Source organism: Lissotriton helveticus, chromosome 5_1, assembly GCF_964261635.1.
Source record: "Lissotriton helveticus chromosome 5_1, aLisHel1.1, whole genome shotgun sequence".
Lineage (NCBI taxonomy): Eukaryota > Metazoa > Chordata > Amphibia > Caudata > Salamandridae > Lissotriton > Lissotriton helveticus.
The window spans coordinates 1,041,240,916-1,041,258,597 of record NC_136065.1 but is presented as its reverse complement, the minus strand read 5'-3'; the positions used below and the strand labels follow the sequence as shown (position 1 = coordinate 1,041,258,597).

Sequence of the window (17,682 nt, the reverse complement as noted above, 5' to 3'; positions counted from 1 at the left end):
TCAACAGCAGAGCTGGTCAATGAAGGTTCAAGGCAGGCTCCAGGCAGTAAGGCAGTCCTTCAAGATACAGCAGCAGTGTGGCAGAGTGCACAGCAGGTCACAGCAGCAGGCAGTCCTCAAAGAGTCCTTCAACAGGTCCAGTAGTGAACTGAAGAGTGGGTCTGAAGGTTCCATTTTAATAACCTGGTGCCTTTCTTTTGGAAGATGGGTGAATCTTCTGGAATGGTTTTTTTAAGTGCATGGAATTTCCTACTTTCTGCCCTGATTCCAAGCTTGCTGCAATAATAATGCTGGGTTGTTACGCCCCCTTGTGTGAAGGCAGAGCACTGGCTATTCAGTTGTAAGTGGGGCTATGCTCAGCTTCACCCCCCTATCTTACCAGCAGATGGCCCCTTGAGGCACACCTATTCCTCTATTGTGTGACTGTCTGGGAGGAATTCACAAAGTCTATCTGTCATCTACACCCAGACATGTGACCTAACTTAGGCTGCAGGCACAAAGGACTAAAGCAGGAAAAAGACAACTTTCTAAAAGTGGCATTCACAAAATTGTAATGAAAAAAAATGGTTTTATCATTAAAAGGGTTCATTACTACAATTTCATAGGTACCGAACACAACATATCTACTATCTCCCAATTAGGAATTACAGCTTATTAAATGTTATAGGAAAGCCCCAATGCTATCCTATGGGATGGGTAGGCCTCACAGTAGTGAAAAACAAATGTAGTCGTCTTTTCACTACCAGGACATGTAAAACTTAAAAGTACATGTCCAACCTTTTAATTACACAGTACCCTGTACTATGGGCTATCTGGGAACTACCTTAGAGGTGGCATGAATATAATAAAAGGGGAGTGTAAATGCCTTTTCAACAAGGCAGTTTAAAACTGTTCTCAGGCTGCAATGGCATGCCTGGGACATGTTTTAGGGTGCTACGTAAGTGGGTGGAACAATAAGTGTGGCAGGCCCAATTATAGCAGTTAATTTACAGGACCTGGGTGTATGCTATAATGATCTATAGTGGATTTACAAGTAAATTAAATATGTCAATTAGGTATAAGCCAATTAAACCATGTTTAAAGGAAAGAGCACAAGCACTTTAGCACTGGTTAGCCATGGTAAAGTGCACTGAGTTCTAAGGCCAACAATAACGGATTCTGCAAAAAGTGGAAAGAAAGAGGCAAACAGTTTGGGAGTGAACCTGCAGAAAAGGAATGGTCCAACAGTGTCCATTAAAGGGGCATGTGCTGATTTAACAAAAAACTGTTCTAGTTTGGAAAGATGGGAAGGGCAGGCAGTGGTCCCCTAGACAACTGGCTGTTCCGCCTGGGTCTACTGACACAATTACCAGAGGGGACTGTTGCCCATGCGAACAGCTTTTCCTTTGTGAATCAGTTAGCACTCCAACTAAGAGGTAGGTAAGCGATCAATGGTTTGTAATCAACACTTTCATGAATCACCAAATAGAAGTGGGGGCTCAACTTTAACATCCCATCCTGTTCGTTATTTGGAAACGGTGGCAAAAGCCCATTTATAAAAGGGCCTTTGCAAGTTGTAAAAAGTCCTTTTGTGTTGGCAAAAACTGTGATTTTGCAAGTGTGTGTAACAGGAAAAGGGTTTTGTACATCAGACCCAAGGTCCTTGTATTACAAAAGATCTAAATTGCTCATGCCATAGCATCTAGGGGAGGCAAGGGCAGATGCTATGTGAAAAAACTACTGTAAAGCAATACATGTCCAGAACTGCTCACAACGTGTAAAACATATTCATAATTAACATTGTGTAGCAGATTACCAGTACCGTTGTACATCACTTTTTACACAAGAAGAACCACACACGTCAAAAAGAATCGACGTATTGCTTTTATTGTTCAGAGGGTTTGATACCCTTAAATGCTAAAATGATGCAATGAGTAACGTTTAAAATCATCTCCTTGTGAGATATATAAAGTTAAGTAACTGGATTAGTAAACGTATTGTTCCATACACACACAGAAAGAACTAATGCATTTGGCCAAAAATACATCAAAAGACAGGAAACATAAATAGTTGTATCAGGCATAGCTTCCTTCGAGAATACACTTGTCTCAATCACCATAAATATTAGCGAACTGAGTCGCATTTGGAGAAAATAATATAATATATACCTATTATAGCCGGTTCAATTGGTACACATTTTGGTGAATTTCCCAAATGACTACTCTTTGCACTAAAACTGTCTTAAAATGTAACGTTGTGAACTCTATGATGAAAGAAATGGAGTGTATCATTTTTACGTACAAATTGAAATTAAATTTACTTGTCAGACCTCAGGTAAATGCAATGCAATCCACTGTCTTCAAGCAGAGGTTGTCTGGATACCTTTGCAAAATATTCCTTATACAAAATAAAATCTCTATATAATCGAAGTGTGCAAATTCGTGTAACTGTTTCTTGCAAAATTTCATGAATTTCCATTAGAATTTCCGATGGAGGTGGTCGATGCAATGGATATTTGCCCTGCACAACAACCAAACCAGCGCCTAGTCATGTACACCTGTCCAGAGTAGGTGAGGTGTAGCATTTTCTCTGGAGTAGCGTGCTGTGTCAATGAAAGCAATCGAGTGTGGCAAGCTAGTCTTTTTTTCTTCTAAGCACCATCAACAAATATGCAGGCAAAAAAAACAACCTTCTTGTCAATAAATATATGCAGATTTCCACTGCAAGTTTAGCAGTGGAAGCTTCCAAATGTGGGCTGGCCTTCAGTCGTTGGTCACTAAAGTGTTAGTGCTTCTTGGATCAGGCCAAATCCCAGTGGATTCCCTTGCATCCATATCAATTGGATCCGGGGATTTGTGGAGGGCAGTGTACCTCCCTTGGTCCCTCTACCTGTCTTCCACACTTGTTTCTCTTTTTTTCTGTTTGTCACTCTCACACTCTCTCTACCTGTCTACATTAGGGAGAGGGAGGGGGAGGTCCTAACTGTTATCCTTTCTCTTTATCAGACTATGGATTGACTGAATAAAATAATCACCTTTCCAATTAGAGATACATTTCTAAGGTGTTACTTTTGTGTTCCTCCAGTGTGGCATTTTTATACCCATTCCTTTAAGAGGTTGATATCCTTTTGTGCCACTTTCAGAGGCTGTCAAAAGCCATCTAAGTCTATATTAATACAGTCGAAAGACCAGCTCTGCATTATGCTGCTTTGTATGTATTGGGATGTATTCTGTATTTCCAAATTAGTATTTTCTGTAAGGAATATTTTTTCTTTTAATCAAATATTGAAATAAATATCTAAAACTCTCTTTTTTTTATTTCAGCATTTAACAGCGATGACAACAGCGGCGGAAGCTCCCCCACGGTCCCAGAAACACCGGTCCTAGGAGGTGGAGCTTCTTACTTCCAGGAAGGCTTACATACCTCCTTGTTTTCTGGTGTGTTGATGAAGAGGAGCAGAATGTTGTATTGACTCTGGGATGAGCAGGAGACAGGTGGTCAGGACTGTGGCACCTGGACTAGAATCTCTCAATGCCCTTTATGTGACTATAAATCAACTTCTGAGAGGGCTTGTTAACCTGTGAGAACATGTGAGGAAATATATACAGCTGCAAGCCATGGAGCCACTATACTTACCTCTCAACATCAAATTCTTTACAAACATGTTGATAGGTAATCCCTCTGAAATGGTGGTCCATAAAAAAAGTTATTACTTGTCTTCAAGAAACCTTAAAGATCATTTCTAATTACCAATCAATGCCTAAAGCTTCTCCGGCCACCAGTTTCAGTTCTGGAACCTGTTTCCATGTAAGCACCTTTTGAGGTGGGTGATCAGCAGTTTATTGCCTGGTCACCAGTCCTGGTCTTTCCTTATGGGGGAGAATAGCACTGAAACCAGTCTCAAGAGAATGGGGTAAACCCCCTTATAGTAGCTGTCGCAATAAATTCAGGCTAAAAATAGAATGCCTTATTGAATGCAAATCCCATGTTCCTTTCAAATGTTTGAAACAAATCTCTACTAGTGGGTCTTGTAGGCTTGTGACTTCTCTAGTGGTCCTGTCACAAATCATGAATTCTAGGCATTAAAGGCAAGCAGATGGCATCTGGGGCTGGCACTAGCAATAATATGTAAATTAGCATCAATTTCACAATGGCACTTTGTTGAGACCCCGAGCATCTATTGCTTTTCATTGCAGAAGAACCTGGCTCATTTTAATTATCCGCAGTTCCTGGTCAGAGTCAAAGAAATGTCGCAGACAAGCAATGAGTGGTGAACAGAAATTCCCATTTTAGATGACGTGACAAGGTAGCGTCACCTGCAAACATAAAATGATTGAACTCTAACAAAAGAGCAGGAATACGATTGAGGGCTAAAGCAAGGGATATGTTTCGAAATTATCATTAGCAATCCTCAAATATTTGTCAAATGTCCCTCAGCATGGTCATGATGATGTAAATGAGTCATCACTTTCTTAATGGAGCACCATGTATTGACTGGGGCCTTTTACAGCTTGAAAATCCAGAGGCGTATGCTAGACACTGGGCGTAATAAAATCCCATGCAATGTTTGAAGTGGAGCAGGGTAGTCTACCTTACAGCAGACCCCCTTACAGTTTGGAGGGTAGCAGAGCCCATAAGAATGCAAAAGCAACTAAACCACAAACGAGTCTGGCAACCAGAAGGTCCCTCTGTCGGATTTGGACGTAGGACAGCCACCACAGCTGTTAGAGCATGGTAGGTCAACCATGCAAGCTCTGACAACAGAGCCAATTCCTCACAATTGAACCTGGCATATACATTTCAGGCTGAAGGCTGCAGTCCTAATCCACAGCGTGGCACCAGTTGAGGAACAGCTTTGTACATATTTTAGATGGGTACCTTCCCCCAGGGGAGTCTCATGCCAACTAAAGCTGCACTTTTCCAGCAGAGCTACTGGAAGTATTGGCAAGCGTAAAACTCTCGACCAAAAACAATTCCATTTTCTTTCTGCGAGGATCAGAAAGGTCATTTTAAAGCACCACAGTAGCGAGTTTTGAGAGGTTTTTCAAGAAAATGATGCACCGCTTTCTGCTCTAAAGGGCAGATGTTTTAGACAGTAAAGTTTATTTGTGTTGTACAAAAACACTCTCTTGAAATGACTACATTACTTTCCTTGATGTTCCATACCCCTTAAAGCTATGTGTTACACGTTTCCTGGAACAATGAAGATTTTATATTGTGAGGGCGTCACCTCGCTTTGGGTCGATTAAGATAGCAGAAATGTACTTGCTCTCCTTGACTGATGTTTTGTTCCAGCACAGCATATACCACTAAAGTTATATTTCCTTTCATCATCTAAATGGTTTGCTTGTTGCATGAATACATATTTCTCGGTTTCAGCCCAGCAACCCACATAGAGTTGTCTAACTTAGCAAGGGAATGTATCATTTTGTGATGGTGTACCACTTTGTACCATGCCAAAACACAAGGAATTATCCTTTTCAGTGTTTGGCAGCATTCTCCTAGGCTGCATGTGTTGATGGGTAATGATCTATATTCCTTATTTTTCAAAGCCCTCTTCCATTTCTATTCAAGTACTGACATTTCTTTCTGCAGAGTTCTGTGTCCACTGATTGTTCTTCCCACTGCTGGTGCTTGTTCTCCCATCATAGATTAGACAAAAACATAGGTCTTCTCTTGCCAGTTCAATAGGGCATGTCTGGGAAATAGAGCAAGAAGGACAAGTGGCTGGTTCTTGGAATTTCTAGCAGCCATCTTGAAAATGTGCTCCAGTGCCTCCCATCAACAAAATTTGCAGGGACCCAGTGGATTTGTTGGAGCAAAGCATCATGTTCTGTTGTGTAAAAGTCATTTATTTAGTATGTACACCTTTGCCTGTTTCCAGTCCCAGCGCTAGTGTCACCAAGAAATTTGGAATGTAACAATAAAAATATGTGCAACACTTAGAGCGGTCATAACGAGGTAAGCGCCACCCATAAGTTTTCTTCAGATCACCAGTGGGAATCCGTAAAATGGTTTGATGTGGTGACTTTTTTCAGCACTGGCTGCGAATATGAGCCATCATTCCTCCACCATATAAGACATATGCCCATGATTCTTAATCCCTGGAGGGCTTTTACTGGAAAATGATTGTGTATATTCTTATCTCAATTTGTGTTATTAATCCACATCGTGAGTTTCTTGATGTCACAGGTGTCATTTTTGGCTGCAACAACAGTTGTTAATGATTTAAGTTATCAATTGTACAATACATTGAAGTCGTCTTTAACCACTGAGTTGTTGGGTGTTATTTGACAACTGGAGCATTATTTGAACTTTTTCATATTGGATGCTCTGGGCGCCGTGCACGGTTTTATTTTATCACCAACATAATCTAATATTTCTTCTGTGCCACACATGAACAGTGAAAACATTGCTTTCGGAAATACAATGTAGCTGAGTCGCCTGAAATTTGCACATGTGGTCTGGATGCAGACACAAACTCCTGCCATACCCATTAATGAATCAAATTATTTTGGTACTGCAAGGAACAACTGGTCTTGTGCGCGGAAAGGGCAACCTTTCTTCTGGAATGGAATGGAGATTTGCTTCTGCATAATCTTCCTTTGGCAAAACAATGATTCATTTACACCATTCAAGTCAGGCTTCACATTGCCTGACCAAAGTCCAGGAAATCTCTCATCTTTTGGATATTGCATTAAATCAAATTATGAAATGAAATGAAAAGGATTTGTAAAGCGCATGGCTGCCCGGGAGCGTCCCAGCGCTAGTGAGTGTGCTGGCGAGAAGGATGGAGTTTACGGGAAGAGCCAGGTTTTCAGAAGTTTACGGAAGGATAGCAGGTTGGGTTCAGAGCGGATGGATAGGGGTAAGGAGTTCCAGAGCTTGGGGGCATTGTAGGAAGAGAGGCGGCCACCTGTGTGAGCCCTCTTAATTCTGGTCGTGGAGGCTAGATGAAGATGGGTAGACCGAAGGTTTCTATTGGCTTTGTAAGGTGTAATGATGTCTTTTAAGATAGGGGGGGCTTCACTTTCTTCAGTATCCTTCCTCTTTCCATAATTTCTCACCCTCCACTTTCCTTCACCCCTCCCGTGTCCCTCACTCCTTCCTAACCCCACCCCTCACCCTGCCGGTGGCCCCTGGGGTATTGGATGGCCTCCCGATGTCCGCAGAGGCTACTGAATTTGCAAGGATACAACCAGTGTTCCCTGCATATGCGCACCCACTACCAGATTGTGTTCATTTGTGCGGGGAGACAAGTGTGTGTGTGTGTGTTGCAGGGGGAGGGGTGGATTCACCTGCTAAAGTGGCGTTCACAAAGGCTTGTTTTGCTACCATTCCTTGAGTTTCTGCAGATTATGCCCAATATCTGGCGAGACATGTTCTAAGACGCCTGCTCGTCGCCTCACGCATGGTTTTGAAGCTAGCGCTGTAACCAGTTACATGAATTGTGATTGCTGTTAAATGTAAATACTGCCTGAAAAATTGGAAAGGAGAGGGAAATAACTGAAATCTATATTTATTTATTTGTTGTGTTCCTAATGCCGAGCTGTGTAGAATCAGAGGACCTTTAGAATCCAAAACAATAAGTGGAATTTTCATAATCAGAAAAAGGAAGCATACGATTATTCTTTCATATATTTTATGGGACAACTATCAAATGGCTCATGTCACATAGGACAGCTTTAGCCACTTAGAACTTTGGATATATAGAACATTACAGTTTGAGTTTTCATTTTCTATTACACGTAAAGGTTAAAAAATCCCAACATACAGATTTTGAGGTGGGTGTTTGCATGCTAACTGTGTGAAATACAATTCGTTGTCTTCTCAAATATTTTTTGTGAGAATATTATCCTGATAATGTTCTCTTTGCATTCTATACTTGTGGTCTTGCACTTATAATGGCTAAAATACTACAAATCAGACAATGCATATAATAAACTAGAGCATTATATACATTTCGCAGCTGACATGGAACAACATGTGATTCTTCTGCAAAAACCTGTGTCCACCTATTACATATTTATTTGTGCCCCTTAATGCATATATCGTGTTGTACCCTTATGCATATGACTCGATTGTAGGACAGAATATCTACCTCAAACATATCACAAGACACAAATATTGAGGAATAAATTAATGACTGCGTACTTGTAATGTAAAGTACAAGAATATCGACGACAGAAGTACAGTGGACCAAAATATTAATATTGAATATGTAAGTATATATAGAAATGTATTTAACATTACCACAACTTTAGCAAAATAGTTTAAAAAAATTAAAACTATAAAAATATATAATATAAAATCACTCACATTATTACATTTTAAAAAGTTAAATTCATACAAAAACACATACATGTACTTTATAAAATATAAATAATTCTTTTTTAAATGATAGTATGAATAAAAAGTAATCTATTAAATAATATACATTTTAAATAAAAAATATATTTATAATTCATATTATATATATCATATATATGTACTTTAAAGAAAACACAAGTTAAAAAATATAAGAAATACAATAATGTTAAAAATATATACTTTTACATTAAATTCATTCAACATATTTGCAAATATTGGGGGCAGAACACACATTGGGGCAGATTTACTCTTCTAACACCAGTCTAGCAAATATTGAAGAATGTACATACATTAAGAGATCTAATTTACTGTTCTAACCCGAGTAAAATGAATGTTGAGGAGAAGGGTGCCAGAGACCCATGTCCAAGATGGCTTCGTTGGCCAGAGCCAGAAATCCAACAATATCGTGAAGAGTTCACTGCGACACAGACTATATTTGATCAGCAGTGAGCAGCAGGACTGGGAGCAGCTCCACTGTTTTGGAGAACTCCCCAGGATGGAGCACTGTATCGAGATTCTGCTTGATTGGCCTGCAGCATCTGTAGGCTTGCTAGTGAGATACAGCAGCAGAAGAAGCCTAGTGGTTGGTACTGTGGCAGAGTGCAGGAGCGAGGTCAGACAACTTCCCGTTGCCTTTGTGAGTGGACCTATGACAGCCACTTGTTGCAAGACTGCTGGCATTCATTCTCTCTTAAGCCGTGGCAGGGCTAAGCCACGGTTTATATCACTACAGATACACTCACCTGCATGCCGCACTTTGGGGAAGAAGTCCAGGGCACAGTGGCTGTAAGAAAAGAGTATCGCCAATAAGGAAGCGAGTTTGAGAAGACACAAGACTGAAACCTAAGGTGAGCAATCTGGCAGGGCTGACCTACCAAAAACTATTTGTGGGCCATAAATTCTTTCTTAGGGTTTTGTGTGCTTGCAGTCTTCTGGATAGTGTCCGCACTAGGGTTATGGTGGTTATATAAAAGTGCTAACGTGTGTCAGAACTCTGATGCAGAGCTCAAAAGTGCTATCATGCTTATTTTGGCATTCTTCAATGTATAAATATTAGATGCAAATTTACAAAATGCAAGATTGAAGAACTGCTCCTCAATAGTGCTGAGCCGTGTAAGAGCAGATACGATAGGGCCTGGCCTGGTGTGACTTTGTAATCCATTGTTGATTTATCCAAATTGGAAGTGTTCCTACAAAACGACATACGCTTTCTGTTTTACAGGGTAAATCATAGTGTGCATCATACTAACCCCCAATACATGCTGGCACCATGGGTAAACATGATCAGGTATGTCAATCAAGGAGGTATTGTTCCTAACAAGATACAGGAGGGAATAAAAGAGGAGGAAGGACGAATATAAAAACCGAAAGCACAAAAAGGGAATCCTATGGTTTATTTCTTGTTTTCCTCACTCACACACCCCTAGGGATGTCATCCTTCATCATTGGGCTTTGCTCCTCGTCTCTTTTGTCGATAATGCCGTATGATGGAGGGTGTGAGTGTGAGGGTGTTATGAAAGTGTGGAGTGCTGGTATGTAAGGGTGTGAGGAATAAAACTGTCTAGGAGTTTCCAAGTGGGTATTTTAATGTAAAGGTTCTCCTGGCAGAATCAAAAGACCAAAACTGATAATGCTACTGTTGGGGCGTAATGTGCCTAAGTAGCTGTGAATTAATCAATATAGTGTTATCAGGTCAACATGTTTCGTGCCTTATGGTCCCGAGCAGATCAACTGCGCTTCATCAGGACAAATCCGTGCATGGAGTACCAAGAATCTACCCTCTTCTGATTGTCTGAATCAAGGAGAGGAGGGCAGGTCCTTGTTACTCCACGCACGGGAGCCATTAACAGAAGTGTGCTGTTCTCTGTCTCGAGCAGTAGGGGTAATATTGATTGCTTCATAAGGTGGGCAATCATAAATTTCTCTAGATCTACATCGCGTATTTTATTTGTGGAAAATCTACATAATACATCACAACAAAGGTGTAGGGTAGGTTTACCACCCACCTTGTATTGGTCCCGATGAAGCACTGTAGATCCACTCTGGACCATAAGGCGCAAAACTTGTTAAACAGTTTTATTCCTCACAACAACAAAAGATCTCTGCAAAAGTGACCATTCGTGGGGTGCGTAGAGCATTGCAGTGCCGGCCCAATGAGGAACATGCACAATGATGAATCAAGACATCCCTAAGGATGTGTGAGGACAACAAGAAATAATCCATAGGATTCCCTTTTTGTTGTTTCATTTTTGAGCTTCATCCTTCCTCCTCTTTAATTCCCTCTTGCATTTTGATAGTTACAGTAGCTCCTTGGTTGCTTTCGGGGCCTGGGTTCTGGACCTTCATTGCTCCTAAGCTCCCTCTTCTTTCTGTTTTAAACATGATCAATGTCAGGCTAAGAGTCTTATTATGATGGCAGTCGGTCAGACCGACGACCTCCATCGTAGTGGGCAGGTGACCATCCGACAAGGAATTGGGGGTCCCACCAGCCTACTTTGAATGTGACCACCAGCACGGCGGTCAGAAAATGCTTTATACTACTGTGGCATGGGATGAGGCCCAGGAAAAGGTCTGCAGCAGAAGCTGTAGTAGTAAAAAGCATTTTGTGCACATCCATGCACTGTGTGCCAGGCACCATGGGGTGCCTGGTGCACTGTGCATGAATGTGTGGGGGGCACTTCGTGTGCCCCTCAGGCCACTTAGCAGTGGCCCATGGGGGCCCTGCTTAGGACCCCCAAAGTCAGTTTCTGTCTGCCTTTTCATGGCGGTTGGACCACCATGAAAAAACAGTCGTAAACGGGCATCCTAACCCCTATGGTGGTGCCTGCGCAGGTACTGACTCCATTGTAGGGATAGGATTTCGATCACCACCCTGATGGGATCATGGATCCTGTCGGAGGTGGTGGACCTTCCTCCTGACCTCTGTGCTTTGACTGCCGATATTGTAATCCTGTGGTCCGACCGATGGCCTGGATGTCGGGAGGACCACCACCGTCATCCTGTCTGTGACAGTCCACCCGACATCGTAATGAGGTCATAAATTTCCCGTCACGCAAAATGCAAAGGGATGGTTCTGAAAACAGGCAAGTAGGACAGGAGGAGATAACCACACCACCACGGTCAGACTTTACAACACTACCACTGAACATGCAGAAAGGTCTTGCCACTATTAAGGGTTAGAAAGACTCAATAGCTGCCAGATCAGACCAATGTAAAGAAAGGATAGATAAACAGAATACATGGCTTAGAGAAACATATCAGAGGTGGAGGACCCCATAGCATCTTAAGACTCAACACTCAAACTACAGGACAAAGTACAGGTCATCATTAGGCAAAGGATGAGGACATAGAAGCTCAGTTGAGGAGGAACAACCTGTGAATTGTAGGAATCCTGGAATCTACAAATGCACGAAGAAGGAAGGTCTTAGTTCAAACACTGCTAGCTGATGTTCTTGACAGACCACATTTCATAGAGATATTCATGGTTCAGCATACCCATAGATTGCTGATATAGTGAACCTCTCCTTGGGCACCTCTCAGACCCATCATCATGAAATTGTTTAACTATCACAATAGCGATACAACATTCCTACTCGCTAGACAGGCTAAAGACCGCTATTATAAGGGTACTCCCATCTCACTTTATCCTGACTTTAAATAATCTGTTCAAGAGGCTAGATGGGACTTTGCAGCTATCAAGAAAAATTCCAGCGAGCTAACCTTAAATATGGTATGCTCTACTGTGTGAGTCACAGTAGATGGCAAAGTGCATATTTCAATGATGTCCAGAGCCCATTTGAATTTTCTAAACAATTTGGGAAGTGATGACCTGCGGCTGACCTAGATGCTGAGGCAGATTTGCCCACTCACTGAGAAGATGGTGAGTATTTTTTATTTTTTTATTGAGCAGAACTATAACAGAGCAAGAAAATCATTCACAATACATATAGTTGTTAAATAAAAGCATCTTCTTAACTTATGGCCGCAATCAATCATTTCCCACATCTTCATTCCAAACAGGTACAACTCCCAAGCCAATCCCAAATGTAGATAGTAAAGTGCAGTGCAGAGAAGTTTGATCAAGTTATTAAATTCAGATTACTAAAGACACAAGTCTCCCTCTAATCCTAGATACAGAAACTAAAGTGTGGTGCATAGCAGCTTTTACATAATTAAACCATTCACAATACAACAAGTGTTAGTATCTTATAAAACTGACTTATGGCTGGAGTCAATCATTTCCCACAACTATGACCCATACCGGCGCACAACCCCTGCGCCCACCCAAAATGGAGCTACTAAAGTGCATTGCTAAGCAGCTTGACATGTAAATACTGAAGCTAAGGTGCAGTGCATAGCAGCTTTTATATAATTATACCATTTATTTCATCATTACAGATAAAATTCATTCACATTTTGAATCCTCTCTACCTTAAATAAAACATGTATCTTGTCCACCAAGAATTAACCATCCAGTCTCAATCTAAAGTGCGATATTTTTTACTTTCTTGTTTTATCCATAAACTAGCAGCCCGCCCCCACCTTGTCCGGGAGCAATCAGGCTTCCCCGACCCCCGCCCGCCCCGACATAGCAGCCCGTCCCGAAATGAGTGTTCAGGGCCCCCGCCCGCCCCGGCCCCCGCCCGCCCCCTGCCATGAGTGTTCAGGGCCTCCGCCCGCCCCGTCCCCCGCCTGCCCCGACCCCCGCCTGCCCCGACATTGCCCCCGGAGCCTTACCTCAGCCGCCGGTCCTCCCCCGCGCTCCTCAGTTCACCGCTCCGCCGCTCCTCGCCGCTGGTCACCGCTCCTCCCCGCCTGTCCGCCGCTCCTCACCGCCTGTCCGCCGCTCCTCACCGCTTGTCCACCTCTCCTCCCTGCGCCATGTCCGCCGCTCCTCCTCGCGCTCCTGGACGCCGCTCCTTCCCGCGCTCCTGACGTCAGCACGCAGGTCGCGGCCGGCGCTTCTTCCACGGGACTACTTTTTTTTCACAAATTTTTTAAATAACGTATATTTTTTAACTTTATATAGCCTATGTCCATCTGCACACCCTGACGATTCCAATGATGTATCGGGTGTGTGGATTGGCGCTGTGGTTCCCGAGTTTATCCGCCTCAAAGGTGCAAAGTTCTTACTTTATAATAGTAGTATAGATTTCCAAACTACCCAACATTTCTTAATAGCCCCTGTCCTTTTTGCATAGGCTTCCTCAAAGGTTTTGAAACATAACATTTTTGTATGCCAATTTAGGTAGGCTGGAGCTTTGGTTGTCCTCCAATTCTGAAGGCTCAAGGACCGTGCTATTAAAACGGAAATCGCTATAAATGTTTCTCCCCTTTCGAGATTGGAGCATTAGAGCTCTGCCTTACAAACCTAATCTCTGGTTCCGGTTTTAATTTTCTCTGTTAGCCCTTGGTGAGGGCAGAAAACACTTCCTCCCAGAACTGGGTTAAAAGCGGGCAAGTAAAAATAATATGTAGCCAACCCCGCTGACCCATTTGTGGCCAACGAAAGCGTTTGTCCTCTATTTCTGAATACATCTTATGTAAAACTCTTGGTGTGTAATAAGACTTCCAGCATGATAAATATGCCATTCTTTTGAAATGTGCTGCTCTTAATGCTTTATTGCCATGCAACGCAATCTCCGGCCACTCTAGTTCTGAAAAAGTGCACTGGTTTCTTGGGAGATCTTATCTAAAAAACTTGTTACTAGAGAGCTTTCCCATGGTGAGGAATGATGAACATTTTCCTATTGCTGTGGCTGTTTCATATTTAAGATGTATACATGGGCAGATATTTCTGCAAACTGTTACTGCATTATTATTTATGTTACTGGATTATCTGCTAAATGATTAACAAAGTATGTGTAGTTCTTTGAACCAGGTATGGATCTGTAGTCTGTGGCAGCCACTGGGTAGCGGCATAATGGCCCCCAAATGCTTTCAAACTCTACTATTGGTTTATATGTTGGGTATTAATCAATTCGGGCTGCTTACTGAACTTTTGGGGATCAGTGTTGGGAGGGAATTGTTGTTTCAGTCATTGATCACTAAGATAAATAAAATCCCTACTTTCGTTGTGTATGATACCTGCTAGGCAGGTGGAAGGTTTAACTCTTTCCAATATATGGTCCCAAGCATAATAGTACAATCGGTATCAACCTCATCACATGGAATATCATAGGTCTTGATAATGCCCTCAAATCGAGACAAGTTGAGGCCTACTTCAACCAGTAAAATGTTTTAATTAATTGCAAATTAAACAAAAATATTCAAACCCACAAAATCCCACACAACTACTTTATATTATTAAAAACATTATAAAAAATATTTGCCATGTAATATGTATTACAAACCTGTTTATGTGCCAATGTGGAAATTTACAAAACGAATATATTCATCAAATAACAAGGTTTTTAAATCGTTTTTTTTTTAAATATCTAAGCACCTTTCTATGCGTGCATTATACAAAATGAAATCTATTGAATTTGTCACTGCTTGTTCATGTAGAAGACGTGAGAACTGTTGAGTTTTCGTGAAATCAAATATAGCACCTGTATGGGAATTGCTTTAATGTGAATTTGCTTTATCATCATGGTAAAAAATACAGCATAACTATCACCAATGAAAATTGCTATACATTGAAAAAAACTAAAATAGAATGAAATCAGGATGGGGGACTATCACTCAATGAATAAACATGGAGACCGAGAGACAGTAGGAGGCTGGACTAGTAAAAACAGAATACAATTGATATCTCTTATTTGCAAATTGTGTATGTACGCAAGCTAAACAATCTAACTCATAATGTTCTGTGAATACTCTTTTACAATGCACACTGTTGCAATTTTGTGTGACCTGCTGACATCGTTCTACTAGCTGATAACACTTTTGGAAGGGTACAGGAGGTTTTTGAACTGTTTGTGGAAGTCTGCAAGGTTCTTCATTCTGTGGAGTTCGGGAAACAAGTGCATTTCTTCAGACAGCATCAAAATGAGTTTAAAAGAAATGTGCACTAGTTTTCGTTCACCTAATCCCAGCCGGAGAAATGAATACAGGCGGAGACAGACTGCGAGATTGAGCGTCTTTCTATATTCTCGTTTCCGCTCATAACTAACTTTCCCTACTGCTTCCTCCCGCGGCTCCTCCCTTTCCCCCCTCTAGCTATGCCTGACTCCGGGACAATCGGAAGACAGGCATAGCGATGTGACATCTCCCCCTTTTGTATTTTGAATGTTCAATGTCTCTTTCTGAGTTCTTCAATGAGACGGATGTGCCTTCGCGTATTCCGTCGCAGTCGGCTGGGTAGTAATTGACTGTGAGGATGTTCTCTTATCAGATCATGGGTCTCCGATATCCGTATGGGTTCTTCGTGATTGTTCTTTTCTTGACTTGACACGTCCGTGTCCCAGTCAGGCTTCCGAGTCCTAGTGTAGGCTGTCGGGTTGCGTCTCTTAAAATGGGACACGTTTCTGGTTGTTCTTTTGCTTCCAGACTCAGCAGTGATCATGGTTCCTTTCCTTCTTGTTAATTGTAGCGGGTGATCATGGTAACAGCTATCTGCCTTGGATTTCCTTTCTTGTCTCACCAGCACCCAATCTCTTTCTCGGATATCAGATGTCTTGGAGTGTCTGCGGTGGTCTGCATATTCCTTCCTTTTCGCCTTCTTAGTCCGATCCAATTAGACCAATGTCTTGTGGTCTGACGTTGTGATTCTGGACTGCGTCACAGCATCTGTGGTTGGTATCCGGGTGCGAGGGGTCAGGCGGAGCATCAGAGTGGCAGGACACTGGTTCGTGGTGCCATGTGGCTTGGTCCTGTATGCCCGCAGTACTTCATTTAGTGCTATTTGAATATCACGGTGAGTTAACTCAGTTTGTTGGACTATCTTCTTGATGGTGGCCATAAATCTCTCCACCATCCCGTTTGTCTGGGGCCACAGGGGAGTTATTTTCCGATGCCTGAAATGTAGGTGTCTCGCAAATTCTGCAAACTCTTGTCCATTAAAAGGTAGTCCATTGTCAGACTTCCCTACTGTGGGGATTCCCCATGCGGCAAATGCTCCATCAATCACTGGTATGACAGTGGTCGCTTTAGTGGAAGAAATCTGGTGCGCAATGGGGAATCAGGAATATTCATTCATGATGAGGATGTACTTTCCCGACTTCAGTGGGCCAAAGAAGTCGATGGCTACATGTTGCCAGACACTATCTGGTAAGTCCGAAATCTGCAGGGGGGCGTGTGGTTCTTCTCGCCATACTAGTTGACAGTGTGGACAGTCTTGTAGTGTGGTCTCCACCATTTGATCAAGGGAAGGGAACCAGACACGCTCTCACATCGCTTTCTTCGTGGCTACTACTCCTCGATGACCTTCATGTGCTAAGTTTACAATTCCTTGTCGCAGCTGGCTGGGAATGACGATTCTCCAATCTCTTAGTAGTAGTCCATTGTCACTGATGGAGAGTTCATCTTTGATGTGTTTGAATGCCTTGAGTTCCAGTGTGTTGATGGCGTCACTTATCTTTGGATCTTGTATGTGCCGCCATGAGTACATGTGAACACGATGCATTATGTTTTGGATCATGACATTGTTTGTAGATGTGTCAATGATAGCTTCTAATGGAACAGCCGGTGGGCAGGCTCGATCAATGAAGAAATGGAAGTATTCTTCTGCTACTGAGTGTCGCGCTCGTGTCAGGGCTTGGGGATGCCGTGAGATGTAGTCTGCCGGATTCTCTGCCTTCCCCAGTTTGTGAATAATGGTGTACGTGTAGTCTTGCAGGCGGATGCCCCATCATTAGATTCGGGGACGCATTTTCCCCCTGGGGTTCCCAAAAATGGTTATCAGCGCTTGGTGGTCGGTGATGAGGGTAAAGTGCTTGCCACACATTAAGAGGTGAAAATGTTCACACACCCATACAACTGCTATTTATTTTTATTTATATTCTTATATAGCGCAGGACTCGACCCCCGAAGGGGTATCTCAGCGCTTGCGCTATTGCTTAAGGGTGCCCAATCAGGATTATAGACTGTGATGTGCTTAGGAAATCGAGAATAAATATGTTTTAAGGGATTTCCTAAAGGTCTGGAAAGTGATATTTTGTCTCAGTGAGAGGGGGAGTGAGTTCCAGAGTATAGGGCCCTTATAGGACAGGGCTCAACCTCCCTGCCTAGCCCTCTTAATCCTGGGGACCTGGAGCAGCAATTGGTTGGTCGAACGCAGGGAACGACCAGGACTATAAAGGTTGAATTTTTCAACCAAGTATTTAGGGCCTGAACCAAAAAGGCACTTGTCTATTATTCAGCAAACTTTAAACTTAACCCGTTGGCGAACAG

The 17,682-nt window shown here is 42.4% G+C and overlaps 1 protein-coding gene across 1 annotated transcript in view; it reads left to right on the top strand.

Moving 5' to 3' along the window:
* LOC144753478 (zinc finger matrin-type protein 4-like) overlaps positions 1 to 6,247 on the top strand; it is a 915,282-nt gene extending 909,035 nt beyond the window's left edge. The window contains exon 7 of the mRNA XM_078641153.1: positions 3,303 to 6,247. Within this exon, the coding sequence (XP_078497279.1) occupies positions 3,303 to 3,451 (149 nt within the window). The 3' untranslated portion in view covers positions 3,452 to 6,247. The remainder of the gene's footprint in view (positions 1 to 3,302) is intronic.
* Positions 6,248 to 17,682: the final 11,435 nt, after the last annotated feature.